Source organism: Mirounga leonina, unplaced genomic scaffold, assembly GCF_011800145.1.
Source record: "Mirounga leonina isolate KUSES-001 unplaced genomic scaffold, KU_Mleo_1.0 Mir_127, whole genome shotgun sequence".
Lineage (NCBI taxonomy): Eukaryota > Metazoa > Chordata > Mammalia > Carnivora > Phocidae > Mirounga > Mirounga leonina.
In genome coordinates this window covers 55290087-55301009 of record NW_023270316.1, presented here as the reverse complement: position 1 = coordinate 55301009, position 10923 = coordinate 55290087, and the positions used below count along the sequence as shown (strand labels likewise).

The 10923-nt window shown below is 39.4% G+C and overlaps 1 protein-coding gene across 1 annotated transcript in view; it reads right to left on the bottom strand.

The window, feature by feature from the left end:
* Positions 1-1726: 1726 nt before the first annotated feature.
* GTF2F2 (general transcription factor IIF subunit 2) overlaps positions 1727-10923 on the bottom strand; it is a 148436-nt gene continuing 139239 nt past the window's right edge. Inside the window, exon 8 of the mRNA XM_035003342.1 lies at positions 1727-2386. Within this exon, the coding sequence (XP_034859233.1) occupies positions 2267-2386 (120 nt within the window). The 3' untranslated portion in view covers positions 1727-2266. The remainder of the gene's footprint in view (positions 2387-10923) is intronic.

Sequence of the window (10923 nt, the reverse complement as noted above, 5' to 3'; positions counted from 1 at the left end):
GTAAGCTCCAAAGAAAATTTGTTCATAGACCTTTAGGAACAACTCCAACTCTGCTGAACTCCTTTAAGGGCTGCTTATGATACAACAGAGCAAAACCTGTTTTCTTTTTTAAGATCTATCATTTTAGAAGTTACTGTGGCAACATGTAATTTCAAATCTTTCCAATGCCCAGCAACCATAATATATTTATTACAATTTGTTGGTTAAAGCATCCCTTAAGTGTGTGTAACGGCGGAGTTTAACTAAATCACCTTTGAAACATGGCCCTCCTGTGCTCTTATGATGTGACATCTTACCAGATGTGTATCTTTCTTACTAGCTTTCCTCTCTCGATCTCACAGTGGTTATAAGGGCTTAGGACTCCTCCTTCCTGATAGTTGGCTGTCGAAAGCATGTTTATAGAGCAAGAGAGTTCTGAAATAAAAGAATAAAGGAACCCAGAGAGAGTCTCCTTCATTGCCATATTTTAGTATTAAATAGGAAAGCAATTTCAAAAAATCTAATCAGGAATGGTACCAGTCTACCGCCTAGATTAGCTATGCCACTGAATGGGTAACAAGTGTTGAAGAGACTAGAGCAGATACTGTCAGGTGTGATGAGGTAAAAGATACCTAAACTAAGCTGAAGACACCAGATCTGCAGAAATACCAGAGCAGAGCCTCAGAGGAGACACAGCTCGGCTAGCAGCTACACAGTTCAATCTGGCAGCCACTGTCACCATAAAAACTAAAGACAGAGGGAGAGCACACAGAGGTCTGTTTCAGGGCAGGACCAAACATCAAAAAAAGACAAGGTTTGGGGGGAAGATATATGCTATGAACCAAGCACATGACAGATATCCAAGATTCTCAGTTCTCTACAGATTTGTCGCACCATTATCCATCTGCTTCCTGACACTCAGTCTCCGCCAGAAACTGAAAGGTAAGGGGGATACATTTGGTTCCTGCACCAGAACAAAGTAGAATAAGACCACTCTCCCTCACCAGAATTTTATTTCACAGTGGGAATGCAAAGATAAACATTTTCTCAATGCAGTAGTACTCAACCTCAGCATGCTGGTGTTCTCCTGCTGAAAATCAAATAATACGGGAAAATATTTATCTCAATGGATAGGTTTCTCCTTGATTTGCCTTAATTATATAACATTTTCTTAAATTTTTGGCATTTGCTACTTCTTGGTTGCAAGCATACAGAAGCAGCTGACAAAATGAACAAATAAAAGCCACTTTTTGTGTTTAATTTGTTAAAGCTTCTTTTGTTTTGGTGGTCTTGCTTGTGGGGATGCTTGTTTCTGTGCCCGCCTAACACATATCAGCCTCACCCCTACAACCTCTGTTAGTTTGTCAACATCATTTGTCAGGCGAGTCAATACCTGCCAGCTGAGTATGCAGCAAAATTCTGGAGCAAAGTTGGTTTCTGAGAAGCTGATAATCTGGACGGGGGAGACATATCTTGAATTACTGGAAAAATATTTAATTTCTAATTCTTTTAAAAGCAAAATTAAAGAGGGGTACCAGGTTGGCTCAGTCGGTAGACCATGTGACTCTTGATTGCGGGGTTGTGAGTTCGAGTCCTGTGTTGGGTGTAGAGATTACTTAAATAAATCTTTTAAAAAATAAATAAAAGCAAATAAAAGAGATACTTATTGCCAAGATTTTTTCCATTTTTCATGTCACTAACACTAGGGTAAAATATGCAAGCTAATGATGAAAACTGCTATCTTAGGTACAAACATAAATGCTCTCTTCTTTATTAATGGGTGTAACTATGAAACATGATCACCTGTAAAAATAAATAAATAAAGACAGCTTTGTTCTTTGACAATTTCAGAATAAGGAACTTTGGCTTTTTATTCCTTTTAAGACTTTCTGTAGTTGACTACTTTTTTCTTGCTTTGCCATTCACTTTGGATTTGTATCACCTCAGATCCTCAGAGATAAAACAAGGACAGAGAGTCCTCATTTAGAAAACATTTCCTAGTTTTACATTTAAAAGTCAATAAAAAGAAAAACCTTCTTAACCCCCCCAACCCCTCACCCCATTCTGAATAATCTAGTTTAATGAAAGCCTATAAATAAATTTTTTTCCCTCAAAAAAACACGAGTAACTTTACAAGAATTATTGTTTAAAAAATTTACCTAGGGAAATTAAAGTTCCAGTCATTTTACCCCTACAACAGATGGTACTCAAGTATTTGAGTATCAGTGGTGCTTCTTCAGCTCATCACCCTTTAGTTGTTCTGTTAGCATGCTGGTTAAGAGTCTCCTTAATCACTCTTTTCTTCTCCTTGATAATGTCTATACTCTGGCTTCAGCTCCCATGTGTTTTTGTGGGTCCCTTTTACATTCTGAACGCCAATTTCTTTCAAGATTTCCTTTAGGTACCCCTAAAAACAAAACAAAAACAACCCAAGATGAGACTATGAAGGTGAAACAAAATTTAAAATAAAGCCATACACCAAACCACACTCACAAGTAATACAAATTATGATCTTGAAAGCTCAACAAGATTTCTCTATAAAGATGTTCAATAAACTGCCTCTTGGTTCTATACATGCAGTACATGATAACTGTGTTAAATATACACTCATTTGCATTAAAGGGAGTGGAAGTCTGGAATGCCAATGACCCGAGAGCTTAAAAAAAAAGTCTAGAGGAAAATACACTAGAAAGTTACTGGTGCTCACTGTTCACTAAGATGACACAGTATACCACGTGTGATCTTCCCTTGAATTCAGTGGCCTCACTCAGTTGACGGTTGGATAGGGTTATTCTTGGATTAGAGCCAGTCATTTCAGAAGCAGGAGCATATATAAAAAAACAACAAATATTTTTGGGACGATAATATTCTAGAAAGCAAGCACATGACAGGCATCCAGAATTCTCAATTCTAAGGTGACTTTTCAAATTTGCTATCAGGCCACTTGTTTTTCCTGTGTAATAAGAAAGGTTATTATTCATCTTTAGTATTGTTTTGATCTTGGCCAAGCTTGCCAAGAGACAGGGTAAGGAATAAGAAATGATAATAAGACATACTAAAATCCATGGGGCCTGCCAGTTTTCTCATGGTTGGCTCCTCCAGAGGAAAGAGGTGAGCAATGACATAGCGCAGAACTCTGTTTTATGTCATTTTAGGTCCCTCCAAATTCAATACACATTAACCAAATGATTACTATATTCAGGGAAATGATGGCTATGGACAAATATAATACCAAACCCTACCTTTACTTGCCAATGCCCAAGGCCAAAAAGCATTCCACTATAAATTAACCCATTAAATTACAGTACTTCCTTCTTGGCGATAGAGAGAAAAGTTAATTATTTATGTGTTTTTTGGGGCTCCTGGGTGGCTCAGTCGGTTAAGTGTCTGCCTTCGGCTCAGGTCATGATCTCGGGGTCCTGGGATTGAGCCCCGCATCCTTGTGGTTGGGCTTCCTGCTCAGTGGGGAGTCTGCTTCTCTCTATCTGCCCCTGCCCCTGCTTGTGCCCTCCCTCTCTCTCTTATGCACTCTTTCTCAAATGAATAAATAAAATCTTTTTTTTTTTTTAAAGATTTTTATTTATTTGACAGAGAGAGAGAGATAGTGAGAGCAGGAACACAAGCAGGGGGAGTGGGAGAGGGAGAAGCAGGCTCCCCGCCGAGCAGGGAGCCCGATGCGGGGCTTGATCCCAGGACCCTGGGATCATGACCTGAGCCGAAGGCAGACGCTTAACGACTGAGCCACCCAGGCGCCCCAATAAAATCTTTTAAAAAAAAGTGTTTTTTCCCCTGCAGAACCAATCTAGTAATATTTTGTGTATATGCTTCAGAGAACCAGTTAAAGTACTAGTGACTCACCCTGTTGATGTAATGGAGATTATAATATGTAAATATGTAATATGTAAAGGAGATGTAACATTTTTTTATTTATTGAAATGAGGCACTGATTAGAAAAATGGTTGAGAAGCTCTTACAGAAATAATATTTAAGGCAGTGCTCTTCCTGGGGCTGGACTACTTGCCCTAGAACCTCATGGGAAACTTGTTAAATAAACCTCTCATCTTAGGCCTAGTGAATCAAAATCTCTGGGGCCAGGCCTGGGAATCTGCATTTTCACAAGCCTCTAAGAGACTCTGATTTAACTACACTAAAGCTCCAACGCATTTGCTTTAAGGTTCATCCAGCTCTAACACTCTAGGATCTTGAGTCCTCGAAGTGTTGCTTAGTTCTATGAGCCTCACAACTGCTGGGGATTCTGTGTTAACGAACACAATCGAATACCACCTTACACTGACTGGTATAATGCTCTACTGTTTAAATCCTTTCATTTAGGGGTGGGTTTTCACCTAGACACAACAGCTGATTAACACTGGAACTACATGGCCCTGGATGGCTTAGCTTCCCATTCCAGGAGCCACGGCCCAGCAGGTGGCAGCAACGAATCAAATGAGGCCTGGGTTTCCCCAGGAAGAAGGCTGCTTGCCTCCCACACTTTCTGCAGTTGCCCTCACTAAGGGATCTGTGCCAATGAGTAAGCATAAAGGCTCAAGCCATCCAGGTAATATGCACATCTGCTATCTGCTACTTCAAATCACATTTTTAAAATGAGACACTGTTCATAAGCTACTTTCTAATTAAACAGTATTCATAAAGGGAAAATGATGTTCTGGACACAAAGGGTTTTCAGCTTAGATGCCAAGAATGACATCTTTGTAAAATTCCAAAGGATGATTTATTGTGAGGCTGGCTACGAACCTGCACACAAACAATTGAACAACTGGCTGCACTGCTCTGGGTCAAAACTGAAAAGAGCAATCGCTGGGAGTGCTGTGGTTGTGAGACAGGAGCTCTCTGGGGTCCAAGTCTAGCGTGCCCATTCGGAAGCCAGATACAAAACACGAAAAGCCTCAAAAGGGTTAAACACAAGATAGTGAAGTCTCAAGTGTACAAATTCAGTTGCTTTCATGTATAGTCCACACTCATTTTGTTAAATTAATATAAGACTATGGAATATTTTGTTTTCTTAATGAAAAGTCACTCTTTATTTCCTTTTCAAGAATAAGAACAGAATGAGATATTCAGTCTGTCAGTTTGTCAGGTAACGAGATGGGATTAGGGTCACAGTATCTAGCCATGGTACAGAATTCTTTTTTTTTTTTTGGTGGAAGGTGGGGAAGGGGACATTTCTGGAGTTTTAGAATGTTCTAAACTGCAACCTAAAGTCATTTTACTCTAACCAAATGAATTAATTTGGCACAACTCATTAGTAGAGAAAGTAATAGTAATGATAGGGTAACACAGGTCACAAAAGTCCCTGAAGGAAAGACACAGGTAGGGAACAGTGAGACCATGTCATTCCTCTGTTGAAAAAAAAATTTTTTTAAAGATTTAATTTATTTGAGAGAGAGAGAGAGCATGTGCACAAGTGGGGGTAAGGGCAGAGGCAGAAGGAGAAGCAAACTCCCCGCTGAGCAGGGAGCCTGACACGGGGCTCATTCCCAGGACCCTGGGATTGTGACCTGAGCTGAAAGCAGACATTTAACCTGTTGAAAATTTTTTAATGACTTCCCCTTTGGCCTACAGGTTAAATTCCATACTCCTTCACAGGCATCCATGCAGGCCTGCCTTTTCTCTTTGGCCTCAACTTCTAAGAATTCCCTGAACATATACTTGTCACTTCTGTGTCTACACGCTTCTAGTTTTCTCCATATGCTATTCCCTTTCCCTGTCATGCTTATCCCCTTACCTCAAATCTGAACTCTTCATCCTTGAAGACTCTGCACGAATGTCACTCTCTCGGACCACCTTTCCCTAACAGTCCCACCTCTTAGATCTACATTTCACACTCTATGTACTTCAGTGATAGCCCTCATACTACACTATAACCCTTGACTCACATGCCTCTCTCCCATCAAACCATGTGCTCCTATTACAGTGGCTGCCTGTACATCAGAGTCTCAGTGCACTTACACTGAATAAATTGGGTATGCTTAAGAGTAAACAAGAGAACTAAGAGGATTTAGTGGGGGAGGTGTTTGAGGTAAGATCACTTAGAAGGTCCATAGGACTAAACTCTAGTTCTTTTCATTTTTAGAACTCAGGCTCTAATTAACTCACAGGGCAATGAGAAATACAAGTTGACTGATTAAATTGTATTATCTGAATGATATTTATTATTAAAAATCTTATTATAGTGGTAAAATATTGTTGGGAACAAAGCCATCTGAGGGGGAAATTTTAAATATTCTAACAGGATTGAAGATCAATTGGCAATCTAACTTTCCTTCTATAAAAATTCATATACTCTAGAAATATTTATTTTAGAACCTACTACGGGCCAGACAGAGTGGCAGCACAGTCAGTCTTCATCCTCAAGAGTTCATGATTTAAGAGTAGGGTGTGTGAGCGGGGAGGCAAAGGCACAGAAGCCGGCAATCACAAACTCAAGCGCAGAAGTAAGGACATATATATACAGGATATCATGGGAGCACTGAGAAGGGGCATTTAAGCCAGCTGCAGTCATGATCTTAGGTTTTGAGGATGTGTATTTGATCCTTTGAATTGAATGGCAATTCTGTGCGGAGATCAGGAGATACTAGTTCTTCTCCTCTCATACTAAACAATGACTTTCCAATTTAATCTTTTGCCTGACCACCTGCATTTTAAACAAAGGATTCTAGACCTCGGTAGATCACTTTATGTGACACAGGATTGGAGAGATTTCTCATTACTGCTATGTGCAGTGCTGCAGAACAAGATCTGAAATAATAAACTGGCTCAGGTCCAGCAACCCTTCGTCAAAGGGATGTGTGGGAGAGTATGTCTGAATTGCAGAGAAAAAAGGGATAGAGCGTAACAGCTTCCTTGGAAGGAAAAGGCAAAGCAAATACTGGACCAAAGAGGTCAAGTGATTAGGATGTGATTTGCATATTTGTGGGTCAAGATAACACTGTGGTGGCCCAAAAGCCAGAAATCCACAGATCAAATTCCTACCCTCCCCCAAATCACGACAAACCTACGTAGAGTCACAAGGCACAGTAGCCTACTACTGCAGTCTTTCTCTTTCTCCTCCCCCCACCCACCCTTTCTGTCCACCCCCACCATTTCTCATATCATCTTTTCCTCTACTGCTCTGCCAACCAATTCCCAAACCAGGAATTTCGGTTAAGTGTTATGTATATAATAATGAACTAACTGTATCTAAATTCCTAGAAATTGGTAAAAAACATGTACCTTTGACAAAGAGCTGATCACCAACTATTAATGCTTTAGGTGAGCAAATAATATGACCCTGTTAAATGTCTAGTCACAAAATCTCCCCAGAGAGGTTGGACTGAATAGACAATATGCAATCTATACCAAAGATGGCACTGGTTAATGCCAGTCACTAAAGGAAGTCACTATATGCTTTTTATAAAGTGATCCAACAAGGCAAGAGGGGCATTATCAGAAAACAGTGTGGAGGTTCCTCAAAAAGTTGAAAATAGAGCTACCATACAATCCAGCAATTGCACTACTGGGTATTTACCCCAAAGATACAAATGTAGGGATCCAAAGGGGTACGCGTACCCCGATGTTTATAGCAGCAATGTCCACAATAGCCAAACTGTGGAAAGAGCCAAGATGTCCATCGACAGATGAATGGATAAAGAAGATGTGGTATATATATACAATGGAATATTATGCAGCCATCAAAAGGAATGAGATCTTGCCATTTGCAACGACATGGATGGAACTGGAGGGTATTATGCTGAGCGAAATAAGTCAATCACAGAAAGACATGTATCATATGACCTCAGTGATACGAGGAATTCTTAATCTCAGGAAACAAACTCAGGGTTGCTAGAGTGGTGGGGGGTGGGAGGGATGGGGTGGCTGGGTGATAGACATTGGGGAGGTATGTGCTATGGTGAGCACTGTGTTGAATCACAGATCTGCACCTCTGAAACAAATAAAACAATATATGTTAAAAAATAAAAAGAAGAAGAAGATAGGAGGAGGGGAAGAATGAAGCGGGGGAAATCGGAGGGGTAGACGAACCGTGAGAGACGATGGACTCTGAAAAACAAACTGAGGGTTCTAGAGGGGAGGAGGGTGGGAGGATGGGTTAGCCTGGTGGTGGGTATTGAGGAGGGCACATTCTGCATGGAGCACTGGGTGTTATGCACAAACAATGAATCATGGAACACTTCATCTAAAACTAATGATGTAATGTATGGGGATTAACATAAGAATAAAAATCCAATTAATAGTACCAAAAAAAAAAAAAAGAGGGGCATTATCAGTTCTGTGTAATTTCAAAGTATCATTTCAAGCGATCTGTGTGATTAAAACAGAGGACTTCTTGATAAAGATGTTAGTGGCTCCAAGGCACAAAATTCTTTCATTAAAAAAACAAACTACACATTAGGCATAAGCTGTTAACAGAGGCAACATATGTTCTTACTCCTTTAGATAGAGAAAACTGCAAACAGGATAGGGAAGGGGACGTTGGGGATTCTCTGGGACATGGGCCATGTTCGTATTTTTATTCTCTTTTCCTTCTGGTTTCACCCCCACCTTCCTACTAGACCCCACTCCCCATCCGTCTTCCGCTCACACAGGCTGCATTCCTCCCCATGTAAAACTCTGAGAAGCAGAGACAATGGGTAATGAAGTGGTCGAGGCACAAGCCCTATCTTATGGCTTAATCCAAATTCTGGAAAAGCAATTTATTATTGCATGAATATTTGTGTGCTGGTAAATCATCTCACTCTTATTAACACTTTATCTGCCTAACACTGGCAAATGATTCCTGTTTGCATATATCAGATGAACAAAGTTTACCTCCTTTGGGCCAAAACTTTTAATTTAACTATTTGTTTAAAGATGTGCTTTCTAAACTGTATTTTTTTTTTTTTGGCTCAGGTCATGATCTCAGGACCCTGGGACTGAGCCCTACATCAGGCACCTGCTTGGCAGGGAGTCCGCTTCTCCCTCCACCCCTCCCCTCTGCTTGTGATCGCTCTCTCTCACTCTCTCAAATAAACACATAAAATCTTTTTTAAAAAACCCTGTATTTGTTTATTTGTATGCTAAACATAACTTAACTTTGGAATACTGCAAGATATTCCAAGGCTGAGATATGATGGCTTTCAACTGGGAAAAGTGTATACATATATAGCTAATGTTGAAACTGTTATAATTAGGAAAATACAATCAGAAATATCCAAAATGTAACCAAGTAGCAAAAACTAAAATTCCTTTTGAAATTTAAATATGTGGAATTTAAGAAACAAAACAGATGAACATAGGGGAAGGGAAGGAAAAATAAAATAAGACAAAAAACAGAGAGGGAGGCAAACCATAAGAGACTCTTAATTATAGGGAACAAACAGGGTTGCTGGAGGGGAGGTGGGTGAGGGGATGGGGTAATTGGGTGATGGGCATTAAGGAGGGCACTCGAAGTAATGAGCACTGGGTGTTGTATGCAACTGATGAATCACTGAATTCTACCTCTGAAACTAATAATACAGTATATGTTAATTAAATTGCATTTAAATAAAAAATAAAATAGAGGGGCGCCTGGGTGGCTCAGTCGGTTAAGCGGCTACCTTCGGCTCAGGTCATGATCCCGGGGTCCTGGGATCGAGCCCCGCGTCGGGCTCCCTGCTCAGTGGGGAGCTTGTTTCTCCCTCTCCCTCTGCCTGCTACTCTGCCTACTTGTGCTCTCTGTCAAATAAATAAATCTTTTAAAAAATAAAAAATAAAATAGAAAAAGTGAAAAAAAAATTTAAATATGAATTCTTGCATTTAGAACCATGGCAACTATCTATTAGTGCATTTGGTGTGAAGTATACTTTCAAATGTACAAAAATAAGAAGATATCAATTGGCATAGTTATTATTAGTCCATTTGACTAATAATATGGCAAGGAAAGAGACCTTAGGTATATATTTTACTAACAGAGAATTTTCTGTAAATTAGCTAGCACTCCCAATGCTGAGATATTATTCATCCTTAAAATATTTGGAATAGAGAGTAAAGTTTTACCTTAGGACAACAACAGATAAAAGTTTTTGCTGGCTAAGGATTAAAAAAGGATTGATGACAATCTGGCAGTTAGTTCCTCAGGTTAAACAGAGTTATGAAGTGACTCAGCAATTCCACTCCCAACAGAAAAAAAACAACCTATGCTCACATAAAAACTTGTACATGAATGTTTACAGCAGCTTTATTCATAATAGCCAAAAAGCAGAAACAACTCAAATGTCTATCCATGAGTGAATGGATAAACAAAATGTTGTATATCTCTCTGTAACAGTATACTGGTTGGCAATAAAAAGCAACAAAACACTTATACGTGCCACACTGGGATGACATCTGAAAATATTATGCCTAGATGAAGAAGCCAGTCATAAGATATCACATAGTATATGATTCCATGTATATGAAATGTCCAGAGTAGGCAAATCTACATGGATAGAAAATAAAATTAGTATTCACCTAGGGTAGGGGTGGGAGAAAGGGAAGTGACTGCTAATAGGTATGGGGTTTCTTTCTGAGGTGAAGAAAATGTTCTAAAATTGATTGTGGTGATGGTCATACATCTCTGTGAATGTACTAAAATCCTATGAACTGTAATACAGTAACAATAACTGAAAATACAGATTTTATTTTATTTTTTAAAAAAGATTTTATTTATTTATTTATTTGAGCTTAACTGACTGAGCCACCAGGTGCCCCTGAAAATAAAGATTTTAAATTGGTGCGGGTGGTGGGGGGGAGACCTACCTAGCTCATAACAACAAATTAAGATAACACCATTTTAACTCAATCAGATATAGACAATTATATGATCTCACTGATATGTGGAATTTGAGAAACAAGGTAGAGGATCATAGGGGAAGAGAGTAAAAAATGAAACAAGACGAAACGAGAGAGGGAGACAAACCATAAGAGACT